The sequence below is a fragment of the Carcharhinus amblyrhynchos genome, chromosome 15 (assembly GCF_965287045.1).
Source record: "Carcharhinus amblyrhynchos chromosome 15, sCarAmb.v2.hapA, whole genome shotgun sequence".
NCBI lineage: Eukaryota > Metazoa > Chordata > Chondrichthyes > Carcharhiniformes > Carcharhinidae > Carcharhinus > Carcharhinus amblyrhynchos.
The window spans coordinates 72,510,836-72,525,893 of record NC_137338.1 but is presented as its reverse complement, the minus strand read 5'-3'; the positions used below and the strand labels follow the sequence as shown (position 1 = coordinate 72,525,893).

General features: G+C 44.1%; 1 protein-coding gene across 1 annotated transcript in view; it reads right to left on the bottom strand.

The window, feature by feature from the left end:
• Positions 1 to 15,058, bottom strand: part of cog3 (component of oligomeric golgi complex 3) — a 73,306-nt gene that overhangs the window by 13,142 nt on the left and 45,106 nt on the right. The window contains exons 15-17 of the mRNA XM_080204188.1: positions 14,927 to 15,051; positions 8,456 to 8,545; positions 7,311 to 7,431 (exon numbers count right to left, since the gene is read on the bottom strand). Coding sequence (XP_080060314.1) covers positions 7,311 to 7,431; positions 8,456 to 8,545; positions 14,927 to 15,051 — 336 coding nt within the window. The remainder of the gene's footprint in view (positions 1 to 7,310; positions 7,432 to 8,455; positions 8,546 to 14,926; positions 15,052 to 15,058) is intronic.

Genomic DNA, 15,058 nt, shown 5'->3' with positions numbered 1-15,058 from the left:
CTCTGCTGGAGCTTGTTCCTCACAGATAATTACAATGTTTTGCTTTCACGTTCCCAACAGAAATCCCTGACAGTAAAGGGCATATCAGCAGCAGACAGCCCACCCACTCTAATGGGTGGTAAAAATCACTAACTGCGTACCCGCCATTTCTCAAGCAGAGTCTGTGTGAGGTGGAGTCAATCAGACATTGGAAGCATTAAACAGTGTGATCAGAATTACACTATAGGTAGAACATCAACGATCAAACTGCAGCAATATAGCACGGTCTATATAACTCCAGCACCCCCATGAATTCAGGGCAGGCCTAAAGTCACCTGGTAAACAAAAAGAAAAGGCACCCCAAAGCTGTGCTGACAACAAAAACCACGAAAGTACACAGCAACCAAAAGAGCAAATGCTGGAGAATCTCAGCAGCTCTGGCAGCATCCATAAGGAGAGAAAAGGGCTGACGTTGAGTCCAGATGCTCCAGACGAGCTCTGACAAAGGGTCATCTGGACTCAACATCAGCTCTTTTTTCTCTTTACAGATGCTGCTAGACCTGCTGAGATTCTCCAGCATTTTCTCTCCTGATTTCAGATCCCAGCATTTGCAGTAATTTGCTTTTATCCAGAGTACGCAGCAAACTGTTCAACATCTGTAAAGAAAAAAAACATAATATTTGGGGTGCAAGCAGGAAAACTGGAAATATTACAGTCCTGATGAGAGGAGGAAGAAGGGGGTCCAATAGGTATCGGTTTTTATATTAAAATGTATTATATGTTTAATATTATCTATATTAAAATTATATATGTTGACTTCTTATTGGGAGATGTGTTGTCCCATTTTAAATTATAGCTGCCATCATGTGGGAAGACTGGCTTGGATTTTGCAGGATTATGAAGTAAATGCATTTGGCAAAGAATACAGAACAATTTAGATTAAAACGAACACCAAAATTTGGTAGCGGTGTGTTACAATTCACTTGGGGAGTCCCAAGTTGCTGCACCAATATGCATTTTTCCATTCAAATTGTAGTCTGAAGCCAGACACAGGTAATCAAAGTAAAGGATTCTTTGCATCATATAACTATCCAGGAATCTCTCATGTTCCCAGTGACATGTGTTGAAAGGGTTTACAGATTGACAATCAACCTGTTTGGCCACATTACGAAGATATTTCTATGGCCATCAAGTCCTGAGGTGGGACTCGGACTTGAGCTCTGGTTTCAGAGGTAGGTGCACAACGCAATGTGCCACAAGACCTCCCTGCATTAATATTAATGTGAAGGCCGTTCAATTGCCTGATCAACAAAGCTACCATGATCAACGTACAGGGAAATTACACAGAAACAGGCTATTCAGCCCAACTGCTCCATGCTGGTGCACATGTTTCACATGAGTCCCACTGGATTTTATGAGGAAATGTTCAATTTCTTTCTCATGGTTATTCAGTCAACCGTTAAATTCATCGAGCTGTACACCTCAACTAATTTTAAATTAGTGATTTCCACGTTCTCATCACTGAGTAAAAAGTTTTATGCTAAATTCCTTTTGGGATTTATTTGTGACTTTTTATATTAATAGTCCCAAGTTTGAATCTTCCCTCAAGTGAAAACATCTTCTCTATGTCTACCGCACCAAATCACCAAAGTTCTCTTTCGATTCACCCCTCAAGCCTTTTTTTGTTATGGAGTAAAGGGCTCCAGCCTGTTCAATCTTTCCTGATGGTCATAAGCTCTCAATTGCGATATCATCCTTGTAAATCTTTACTTTTTCACCTTCCTCTAGGTGGTTTTTAGAATTTGGTGACCAGCTGTACATGCAGTACTCCTAGGAAGGAAAGTCACATGAAACGAAGTTCACGGGGAGGGCAGCAGGAGGTGTAGGTAGAAAATCCATCATTTTTCTGGATCCAACAGTACTGCTGCAGCTTGCACATGATTTTTCAATTGTAAGAGAGAAATTTTCCATTTTGTCTCCATTTGAAAAAGTAGGACTAGCTGGGGAAAGTACACATGTTTGAACACAGACTGGAAGACAAAGCATTTGGGAATATTCAGATTATATCAACTACATGCCAAAACATATCTTGAGTGATTCATATGGGCTAAACTTCACAGAGAAAGCTTTAACAGTACAATTGAACTGTTTAACACCATTTTTAAATGTATTTACACAGCTCCTGAGAAAACAAATCCAATCTAGACTGGGAATCAGAGGCCCAGTTGTCATCAGGTTTCCTGGACAGGGAATCTTGCTCCACTTCATTCTGGAATTCAGTTCACACCTTGGCACTGAAACAGCTTTGACCTAACACTAAGCGTTCAGGTGGAAATGTGCCCTTAAAAAGGATCTCAACACGAGAACAAGGAGATGCATCATGAAGGCAAGGCATTTTGAAACATGTGTAATGCTTCAGTAACAAGTCAATGATGTGATCTGATCCTTGTCCATCATACAGACTTGCCAACCTCCACTCAACTGCTGCAAAGCTGCAAAAGGAAAATCCGCACCCTTAAGAATAGGTTTGCAGATTAAAATACTGATGAAAACCCCACAAAGTCAATATATTAAATATCCTCTCTCTATTTAAACCACTCCCGCTAATCTGCACTTAATGTTAGTCTGTCTGCTAGCCAAGTGGCTCCAATAGACAATTAGCCCAATGTTTCCAAACATTAAACTCATCCTTAAAATTTAATAAGAGGTAACCTTCCAAAAGGATGGGCTCATCTCGCTAGACTCCCTTCATCTGAGTTCTGCAAGTTCAATGGCAATCCACCGATAAGAAAATCACGTCAATGAAGACAGGAATTGAAATCCGCCCCGTTTATATCAAATCTCAATCAATCAGTAGCACTCTGGACAATTATGGATCCAGTAACTCAAGCATATAATCTCCACTGATACTTCTGTGCAGAATCGAGGGAGTGCTGCACTGTCGCAGGTGCATTTCCTGGTACAACATTCCTGGTACTGAAGCCCTGTCTACCTTCTCAGTTGGGGCATCCAATGCCATTATTCAAAGAGGGAGGGGAGTTTTCGCCCCAGCGTTCCAGCCAACAATCAACACTCAAAACAAAACGTGACTTATCACATTGCAGTCTGTTGAATGTGGTTGTCATTTTTCTACATTACAAAAGTACGCCTTTAATAGCTTTGAGATGTCTTACAGTCTTGTTACAGAAGTGCAAAGGTTGGAGCCAATAAGGCACAGCAAAAGCAACCTCTAAAACCTCTCATACTGATTTCTGCCAGAGAACAGCAGCAACCCCTTACAGATAAGAAAGTGTTTCCTCAGGTTTAGAATTGAAAAGGTATTAAACTTGCTCTCATCATCTGGAACCATCAGCAGTTTCACATCACCAAGAATTTAACACTTAACTCCATGAACCCACAAATTTTAATATTTCTGTCAGAAGTACTCAAAGATAGCAAGTAGCAAAGAATAATTTTTTGATCTCTGCTTATGTACTCATGTCATCAATGATCCATCAGCTTTTAAATATTAAGTATTTCTGAGCCTGAAGGACAGTTATTGTCCCAGGGATTAAATTTTCCTAAGAAACCTCTGATTTTTTTTTAAAAACTGAAGTCCAGACGAAAGACAGTAAAGATCCCGGAGTTTCGAGGCTCCTGTGGAACGATTGTTCGACTAAGGGGACTGGGTGATTAACACAATATTTTCAATGGAACGGGAGGAGGAGAGCAGTATTGATGAAATAGAGGAAGACAAGATGATCTTGAGGAGGGAGATGCGCAAGTGAAAGTACAGACAATGACTCTGAAACAATGAGATGAGAACAGGATTATATAGACAAGGATTTTATTTCTTGTAACCTGTCCAGATGTGCAAAATGCTGTTACAGTAATCCAGCTTGACAGACAGAAGTCAAATGTCATACAGTATTGAAGAGGCCCTTCACCCATCGAATTAAGTCAAGATTTGAGCTTTTGACAAAGGTAACAGCTGCTGAGGGGAAAAAAGTGTTCTCACAAAAAACAATAAATGAAGGCTTGTGAAGACACTTCCAGCATCAGTAACAAGAATATTAACACATCAAGTAGGACTAAAGATTCACCGATTTAAAGACAAAAGCGAAAATCAATGCCAAGATATGGAGAAATTGTGTAGTATTAAAACGAACAAGCCTTTGAAAGAAGTGCAGGTGATCAGAATGCAGTTGTTGTGAGGGGAGTAAAAGGTGTGAGTGATGAGCCTTTGTGGTCCTGAAGAAGCTGATCATAGCAACATGGGATCGTCAAAAGAGTGGACATTACTTCAGCTGGGAGCTCACAGTAATGGGGTAGAACTGAGTGGTTTCAGATCTTGATGTAGGATTTCACACACCCACAGTCACACAGATGATTCGCCCAACTGGTCAAGCACAGTGTTCCATAGGTGTGAGACAGAGACATTATCAGCAGCCAAACCCCCAGTAAGCATGGGGCAGACCAAAACTTTATGGGTGATAGCTGATGTGAGATTAACAGGAGTTTCTGTAACTCTAGAGCACATGGGTTCTTGGTGCACAACAGGCCTTTGTGAGCTCAGTATCAGAGGAGAGTCAACAGTCGTTTATTTGGCAGAAACTGACTTTTATGATCCCTCTCCTTTAGAGGGAACTCTGACAATCCAATCAGATTTAATCTGAATTTTATCAATATTCTGGCCCCCTTCCAAACGTTTGCAGCTTTGGCCTTGAGATTGAGATAGAGTTAACATGGACGTTCAACAATGAAATATTCGCAGTGATGTTCTTAACTAAAAAGTTTCCTTAAAAAGAAATATTTGCCTCGGCTTCAAGGTTATTTATTGCATTCTTCTTCAATTTTAAGGGGTCATGGAGTTTTGATTACTTACCGCCAGCAGCTCATTGCCTCACGTGCTGGCTGGTTCATAGTTTTGCCCGTGTGCTAACAGCACATAAAACATCAGAGCAAAGCCATGAGTCAGTCAGCATACAATACCAGAAGGACATATTCCCCTTTCACCTGTGTCTCAACTAGAAACCACACAATGTAAAACAAGGAGCTTATCAATGTTCAAGTGCAATGCAGACATTGTTATCCACTACAAAGGCTAACACACAGTTAGTAGAGAGCTGAGAAGAAACAGATCATAGACAAAACAGGATTAATATTCTTGCAAGGCTATAGTTAACAGCATAGCTTCACTCGACATGCAACTGCAGGTTAGAAGATTATGTGACTACTTTCAAAAGTAGCTTTGTCCATTTGTAAATATGCCAGCCCAGTAGAACCACTGCATTTATAGTCTAGTTCAGTTTTATCGTCAAGCAGTAAAGAGCCATCATCAAAATGGCAGCCAAACAGTGCAGCCCGGGCACCTCACCCCACCCATTCCTCCAACCACCTGTGACAGAGACCATAAGGCACGCATTGGACTCCTCACTCACCCAAGAACACATTTGTAGTGTTCCCTTGATTCTGAGGGACTGCCTAAGAAGACAACTGAACTGGCTTTAGGACTGCTTTAGCAGCATTGCAAATCCTCTGGCGGATTATCTTTGTTGGAAAGCTTGCCCAGAGAAAAATTAAACAAATGATCTGAATTGCTGCTCCCAGGCATGTCATTTGCTCCAAACTTTGGGCACTGTTAAGAACTCCAAAATTCACCCCACTTGCTGTGCAAGAGGTTCGTATAGAAAGGGATTGGTCAGGCTGGGTAAATCTTATTATCTGTTTTTAAACGAGACATGGGACCATGTCCAAGTCCTGATCGTGAAGGTTTCGGAGATCTGCCTGCTCGCACTATTTAAACAAAGGCGACCAATAAACATCAAGCATTGCAGGCAGGGGGGTTGATCAGAGTGCCTGAGGCAGTGGACACCTGGCAGCTCCACCAGGGCAGCTGGACATTGCCAATACAGATGGGCCACCACATAAGTAAACCGTGAGGAATCCATCTGTCAGGTGGACTGCAGCCACAGATATAGTCTTCTCATCTCTGAAGTTTGGAGTTGGGGGATGATGGGAATTAGGCCTAGTGCTGGGAGGCCACCTCCTGGCACCAGCAGTGCTTTACCTGGCCCAGCATTGAGCCTGTCCCCTGCTGTCAGGAAGATCTCAACAATGCAGCCGATTTGACTGCAGGTAGGCACTTATTTACTTATAATTGGCTAACTGCTGATGTGGGTCAGATTCTGCTCCTAACAAGATTGCTGAGAGACAGGAAAACATTATTTCATAATTTCCCTATTCTCTTGCCTCCAAAGCCGCTGCTACCTGGGTGATTAATGTTTCGGGCACTGAGAGCAAGACACTTCTTTGGTTGGATGTTGAATTCAAAGCTGGGGTTCTGCCGGTCAGTGCTTCATGTACTCGAACACTGCAATGTTTGAACCAGTGACCTCTGTCACCCACTGGAACACTGCAATGTTCTAACTAGTGGCGCCTGTCAACGCATCATGCACTGGAACACTGTAACATTTGAACCAATGGCCCCTGTCAATGTATCACGCACTGGAACACTGCAACATTTGAACCAATGAGCTGTGTTAATGCTGCATTCACTCGAACATTGCAACGTTCTAACTGGTGACTCCTGTCAATGCTTCATTCACTGGAATATTTCAATATTCTTTGCCAGTCTTATACATTTCCACTGTAATTTCACCTTGACATGGAGGAACAAAGCTTCTCTCTTTGTTTTAAGTTGATATTTTAAAAGGTCTTACTGATGATAACACTGTACAAGGATACTCCATCAGAATGAATGGGGGAGCCAAGCAAGAAAGGGCCACAGAGTGCAAGAAATTCAAGCATTGCATAGCAGTGTTCATGTTCAGCTTTTAAATGAATGGCTTTGTCACCCCCTAATGGCACATCTACACAACAGCAACATATGAAAAGTATTTGAAGTGATAGACATTTTCTCTCTAAGTAACTACAGTCACGGTCAGTCAGTTATAAGCAACCCATGCTCTCAGATCAATATTGTGGAGATGCAGGGCTATATGGAACAATAACTGTTACTTACAACAGCATTAGGTATAATTCAGAGACTTAACTTCTTCTGAACTCAAGTTTATTTTTAAATTGAAGATCAGTCTCTGGCAGCTGTCCACATAATACAAGAGTTAGTACATTTAGAAAAGAGTTAATCAGTTCATTCAGGGCTGTCTTAAGACTGCATTAAAGACGTATAGAGTAACACAGCATAAAGAAGTAGTTAGTGAAAGAAATGACAGGAGCTAAAAGCATGCAAATCATTGCAAGTGAACATAGAGCAAACTGGAGCTGGGCTGAACTGTTAAAGATGGGTAGGATTCAGCTACCCAGCTGTACCAGTGAGCACCAAGCAGTACCTCTAGTCTTTTTTAGGTCCAGGGAAATTTCCTTAATGGCAAAGTCAGTGTGGAAAGGAGCAATCTGTTCCCGAAGGATCAAGAGGTGCTTAATAAGGAAGAGCTGTCCATCCGTCTGAGTCTGAAACAAAAATACAGAGAAGGAATCAATGCTTTTCTTCACAACTCCTCTAGAAAAACTGACCAATTAATTTGTGCTTTTTCTGCATCTTCTATAACAAAAGCAGATCTTACAATTGAAAATGTCATTGGCTTTTATGAAAATATTTTTCCGATTTGCCACAGATTACCCATCAATCAGACTTTGACACTGGGAAGGTGCAGACCAATAAAGAAACACACAAATATCAGATAAATTTTTCAAAAACACACAGTTGAACAATTAAAGAATCTCCACAGTGCAGAAGGAGGCCATTCAGCCAATTGAATCTGCATTTACTCCCCAAAAGAGCAACTTACCCAGGCCCAACCTCCTACCTATCCCCACAACCCCTCACTTTTACCATGTCTAATCCATATAACCTACCTATCTTTGCATATAAAGGAGCAATTTAGCATGGCCAATGCACCTAATCTACACTCCTCGAGTGTGGGAGGAAACCCATACAGACACCGGGAGAGTGTGCAAACTCCACACAGACAGTCATCCGAGGCCGGAATCAAACCCAGGGCCCTGGCACTGTGAGGCAGCAGTGCTAACTACTCTGCCATCCCATTTGGTGATTATAAAATACTTTTGAGATGATGCAAGGTCCTATTTTAAATTCCCATCCTTTTTAAAAAAATGGTTTTCTGAAATTTATCATTAATAAATAAAATGACAATCCAGATCATGGCTAAAACAAAGAAAGGTCAAGCATGTATTCATCTTCCCTCGCAGTGGCCCAGTGTAGTTGTTCAGAACTGGCTAGTGTTAGCTTGGATGGTGAGAGAGATAATTGGCTTCAGTGTCCTTGTGTGGCCAGTTGCTGACCACTGACCATTCAGCAGCTTGCACTGCTGGAGCTTGTGGTCAAACAGCCACAATAATGGATACACAAGGGGCCAGTCTTCAGGAGATGGGCTGAGTGAGAAATGTTAACAAGAGGAGTGAGGAAAACAGAATGTAAATATAAACAGCGAACAATTCCGAGATTTCCACCAACCTTGTTTTTAATGATCAAATCGGCAGCCCCAAGCAATGAGTGGATACAAGCGGACAGGGCTTCCTGCGATAGGCCCTGAAACACTGCTCGCTGGAGAAAGCACAGCACAGTTATATCATACACAGTGTACCAACACACACACTGACAAGATCATTAAGGTAGCCAGCCCTTTGTCTTTCAGAAACCACACCAGGTTGGACTTCTGACATTTTGAAACAAACATGTTTTAGGAAAAGGCCTGAGCTTCAACTATTCACTCAATTTAGTACCTGAAAGATTTAAAATTATAAAATACCGAGATACAGTGTTATTTTGAAATTTGACCATCGATCACCTCTCACCATGCTTGACAGGATGGTGCTGAAATGCAATCTTTCAGTTCAAAGGATCAGCTTTGCAAATACTTGCTACCCAAGCCAGACCTGGACATGTGGCTAAGCCTCAGTGATGGTTGCACCTCCACAACCCAAAGGCAGCACAGAGGCACAGTTTGTGCCCCATCCTACTTACTTTTTTGAGGCCCGGGTGTAGATTGCAAATATCAAATATAATCAGGGGTTAGAGAACAAATCTTCCAGTTTGTAGTTTCCCAAAATAGTCTGTAAACAGATGGTACTGTCCAGCACACAAGATGGAGCACAACAAAGTGGGGTAACCATAACCCATGCAAACTCCAACTGCACACCAGCAGTTTTTCACTTATAGGAAGGTGTTGCCTGAATTCCCAGAGGAACATCCTGGGATAAGGAAAGATGTGGCTTGTGGCCGATGACTACACACTAAGTCCACCCATTGGCAGTAGCTGCTGGAAAAGCAAATTGCAACAGTGGGAGCTGTGTAATCTGAGAAGACTGGAATTCTTTCGCTCTATTACTGATGACCGTGCCTTCAGTTGCCTGGGCTCCTTGTTCCAGAATTCGGTCCCTAAGTCCTCTCTGCTGCTCTTCCTTCTTTTCAGATGCCCCTTCAAACTTAATCCTTTAAAAAAGCTTTTGATCGCTGATTCTAATATCACAAATTCTTTTTGATAATGCCCCTGTGAAGCGTCGTAAATGCAAGCTGTGCTAAGGGTGGTGGACAGAGTGAAACAAATGCTAGGGCCAGTGTGCAGTTTTTAAATGGTGTGATGATGCCTTTTAAAAAATGTATTTATACCATGTTTCTTGAGAAGGAGATGTTTAGAAGTCAGTTCTGTTTATACGGTGCCAGTTTGTTTGTTCCAGGCAGCCCACATGCTGAAAATGCAGGAGAATAATTAATCCTAGATAGTGGAGTGTTTGTTTTAATTTGAACTAATGTATTTTTTCTTTTCTTTTCCCCTGGAGTTTCAGATTGGGGTTTGATTAGGTTGATTGACATGAGACAGAGTCATAAAGAACAAAGAACAACCCAGCACAGGAAACAGGCCCTTCGGCCCAATGAGCCCGCGCCGCCGCATCATCCTACACCTATTCTACCCTGCATGTCTACGAATGGAACCCTACTCAGTCAGATTCAGGGAAGAAATAGTGTCAATTTGGTAAAAACCGATTAGCCTATGAGCACATCTTTGGGGTGTGGGAGGAAACCGGAGCGCCCGGAGGAAACCCACGCAACCACAGGGAGAATGCGCAAACTCCCACAGACACAGGCCCAAATCCATGTGTCTGCACAGCCAGCAGTGCTAGTCACTGAGCTGTTGCGGCGCCCGTCTACCGGTCCAGGATCAAGCACACACACCGACATGAAGTACTAGGCCACTCCTGGAACTTCCAAGAGCAGCCCACGCACGACCCGCCGTGTGCATGCCCCTCGTTTGACACGAGGTGGGCCTCCACCTGTGGAATAAAGACAAAAATATTAATCTTACAGCCTGCCTTTCCGGTGTCTCCCGAGGTTTAACCCTATTTCATAGCCCCTACCATATCCCTCCATTCTCGTTTCACTCATGTGCCTATCTAACTGCATCTTAAACGAGTCCAACGTTCCTGCCTCCTCCACCCTACTCGGTAGCGCGTTCCAGACCTCCACAACTCTCTGCGTAAAGAACCTTCTTCTCACCTCCAAATTATACCTCTCCCCCTTCACCCTTAAATGATGACCTCTCGTGTTCGTACCCAGTCTAGGGAGCAGTCTCTCACTATTAACTCTATCTATTCCCTTCAGTATCTTATATACTTCTATCATGTCCCCTCTCAATCTCCGTCTTTCCAAGGAGAATAGTCCCAGTTTCTTCAACCTCTCCTCGTAACCCAGTCCCCCCATGCCAGGCAACATCCTGGTAAACCTTCTCTGCACCCTTTCCAGAGACTCCACGTCCTTCCGGTAGTAAGGTGACCAAAACTGGACGCAGTACTCCAAATGCGGTCTAACCAACGTTCTGTACAACTGAAGCATTAGACGGCAGCTTTCATACTCTATGCCCCTTCCTATAAAGGCTAACATCCCATAAGCCTTCCTAACAACCTTCTCCACTTGTGACGCAACCTTCATGGATTTGTGAACCTGCACTCCCAGGTCCCTCTGTATGTTTATACTCCTAATCGGCCTACCTTTTATCACATAGCTCCTCTCTGCATTATTCCGTCCAAAATGCATCACCTCGCATTTGTCAGGATTAAATTCCATCTGCCACCTATCTGCCCACTGCACCAACCTATCTATATCCTGTTGTATCACCTGACAATCCAGTTCCGTACCCGCCAACCCTGCCATCTTGGTGTCATCAGCAAACTTGCTGATCACACCACCTACGCCCTCTTCCAAGTCATTTATGTAGACTACAAAGAGGAGAGGTCCCAGTACTGAGCCCTGCGGCACACCACTGGTTACTGGCCTCCAGCCCGACAAGGTCCCCTCCACAACTACCCTCTGTCTCCTATTTCCCAGCCAGTTCTCAATCCACCTAGCTACCTGGCCTCGTATCCCATGCGCCTTAACCTTTTCTACCAGCCTACCGTGAGGGACTTTGTCAAACGCCTTACTGAAATCCATATAGATGACATCAACGGCTCTCCCATCATCAACCGTTTTTGTCACCTCCTCAAAGAATTCCACCAGATTCGTAAGGCAAGACCTCCCTCTAACAAAGCCATGTTGCGTATCCCTAATCAGATCGCAACGCTCCAAATGCTCATACATCCTACCCCTAAGTATTTTTTCCATTAACTTCCCTACCACCGACGTCAAACTCACCGGTCTATAATTCCCAGGGTTATCCCTACTACCTTTTTTGAACAACGGGACCACATTTGCTACCCTCCAGTCTTCTGGGACCTCACCTGTGTCCAAAGAAGAGACAAAGATTTGCGCCAGAGGTCCAGCAATTTCATCTTTCGCCTCCCTAAGCAGCCTGGGATAAATACCATCAGGCCCCGGAGCTTTATCCGTCCTTACGCTACCTAAAAGCCCTAGCACTTCCTCTCTCGTAATAACTATATCCTGCAACTGAACCTCCGCTCCCTCCAAGAGACCGCACAATTCCGAACCCCTCTCCTTTGTGAATACCGACGCAAAGTATTCATTCAGGAGCTCCCCCATTCCCTCCAACTCAATACACAACTCTCCACTCTTGTCCCTAAGAGGACCAATTTTCCCTCTAACTACTCTCTTGCCTCTAATATAGGAATAAAATGCCTTAGGATTTTCCTTAATCCTACCAGCCAAAGCCATCTCATGCCCTCTCTTCGCCCTTCTAATTCCCCTTTTTAGCTCCCTCCTACTCTCTCTATATTCCTCCAGCGCACTCTCCGTACCCATTTGTTTTGACCTAACATATGCCTCCCTCTTCTTCCTGACCAAGTCTTCAATATCCCCCGTAATCCACGGCTCTCTAATCCTACCTTTCCCATCCTTTCGCTTAACCGGAACATACCTCCCCTGCAACCATTTCATTTTGTCCCTAAAAGCCTCCCACTTGCCAACCGTGGACTTGCCAGCTAACAGTCCCTCCCAATCAGTTTGCTGCAGCTCCCTCCTAATCCTGCCATAGCTCGCCTTTCCCCAGTTCAGCACACTCCCGTTCGGACGACACTCGTCCCTTTCCATTTTTATCCTAAAGTAGACGGACTTGTGGTCACTGTTCGCCACATGTTCGCCTACCTCTACCTCACCCACCTGCCCCGGCTCGTTTCCCAACACTAAATCCAGTATAGCCCCTCCCCTAGTCGGACTAGTTACATACTGTTCTAGCGACCCTTCCATAACACATTTCACAAACTCCTCTCCCTCCGTACCCCCAGCTCTAGGCCCCCTCCAATTCACTCCGGGAAAATTAAAATCACCCACTACAACCACTCTATTCTTCCTGCACCTGTCCAAAATGCCCCTGCAAATGCCTTCCTCCACTGACTTTGGGCTGTTGGGTGGCCTATAGTACACCCCTAGCAATGTGATCTCTCCCTTTTTATTCCTCAACTCCACCCACACTGACTCAATCCCTATCTCTTCCATATCGTCCTCCCTCTGCACTACTGTGATGTCTTCCTTGACTAACAGTGCCACCCCTCCACCTCTCTTCAACCCTCCTCTGTCACACCTAAAACACTTGTACCCAGGAACATTCAGCTGCCAGTCCTGCCCTTCCCGTAACCACGTCTCCGTTACAGCCACCACATCTAACTGCCTCACAAACATCAAGGCCCTAAGCTCATCCGTTTTCCCTGCCACACTCCTAGCATTGAAACAGACACAGTTCAACCCACAAGTGTCCCTCGGAACCACCTTCTCCCTTATAATTTTCCTTTCACCCGACTCTCTCCCAGCCACCTCCCCACCCCCCCTCCCTATTAGTTTAAATCATTCCTGAACACCCCAGCTAACCTCCCCGCTAAGACACTAGTCCCCCTCCCGTTCAAATCCTCCCCACCCCTCCTGTACAATTGCCTTTCTCTCCTAAACACCTCCCAGTGATCCACAAAAGTAAACCCCTCTACCCTACACCAGTCCCTCAACCATGCATTCAACTGCATGATCTCGTCATTCTTAGCCCTGCTCGTACTGGGCAGCAACCCAGACAGTGCCACCCTGGAGGTCCTGCTCTTTAGTTTGGCCCCCAACTCCCTAAATTGCCTACGGACCTCTCCCCTACTCCTCCTTCCTATGTCCCCCTCCCCTACGTGTACTATGACCTCTGCCTGGGTCCCCTCCCCTTTCAAAATTCCCTCTACCCTTTCCATTATATCCTTTACCCCTGCTCCAGGGAGGCAGACCACCATCCTGGAGTCGCGCCCCTGCCCACAGAACCTCCTATCAATCCCTCGGACCCTCCCATCCCCTACCACTATCACCTTACCAGCCCCCTTCCGTCCCTCTAAGTCAGTCTCCCCTTCCTTCCTATTTTTCTGTGCCCCTGCCGACGAACCTTGGGGGGCCTCCGGGGAGGCCGGGGGACCCTGACTACTCTTCTTCTTCCTCTTTCCCCTCCTAACAGTCGTCCATCCTCCCTTCTCTTCAGCCCTTGAGATCTCATGTAAATGGGCAGAGATAAGCTTACAGAGAAAAGCAAGCAGTTTCTGCTTGTACTGCAAGGAGCAAGGGGTGCCTTTCTCTCTCTCTCTGGAGGCTACTGTTTGGGACCTACTGGGAGAAATAGGTCGCTCTCCAGAGATGTTCTGAAGATTTGATACAGGTAGCAACATGTAAGTCTATGCTGTTTGCTAATTGATTTTTGAAGAGGAGTTTAAGTCTGTGAGGAATATTGCTTAAATTGGAACTAAGAGAGATAGGTTAGCAGTTAAGAATTCTATCTTGTCAGGTTTAAGTATTTCATTTGGTAAAAGTTAAGCTAATTAATTTTATTATATTTAAACTGTATTGTTAAGTTTGTTTTGATAAAAGCTTTCAAGTTGATCAATACAATCATACCTGGAATGAAATACCTAATCCTCATACTAATGCCAAAATAAAAAAAGTTGGGGTCTAATCTAATTTCATAATATACCTTGGGGTTTCTGATCCTAATAATGGGGATTTCAGGCTGGGTTTAAAAAACAAACTGTGCATCTTTCCATGGCTTATTTCTGATCTGAGGGTATGAATGGTGAATACGCTCTCCTGCAAGTTGGACACTTGGTCGGAAGTTTTCAGGAGGTGTAGAGAACAGGATACACATTACACAGAATTGATAGGATAGAGTAGGTAATTCTGCCCAACCGGTTTATGCAGATGTTAATGCTCCATATGAGCTTCCTCATGTCCAATTTCATCCCACCTTCTCAGCACCACTGTCTGCAGCACATATGCCAGTCGCTGCAGCAGAGGATAAGAGCTCACTGTTGACAGAACTTTGTATGGAGTACTAATTCAATATTAGACTTCCAAATCAGCTGGATAACAAGTAAAAACATCTTGCCCCATCTCCCAATATACACTCTTATTAAAAGATGCGAGCGGGTTGAAATGAGCAAATATATGAGGTGGAGGGGGAAGAGAGAGAGAGAAGAATTTGTTCAAGCAACAGTAATAACTAACAGTTTTTATTCTGAAACTTACATCTATGCATCGATAAAGTTTTGAGAGACAGACCAGAGTTCTGCGCACTGTCGGGTACCACATGCCATGCAAATCTGCTGGGGAAATTGTCGACTGAGGCCGAGGATTCAGAACTTCTGCGTTCCCTGTACA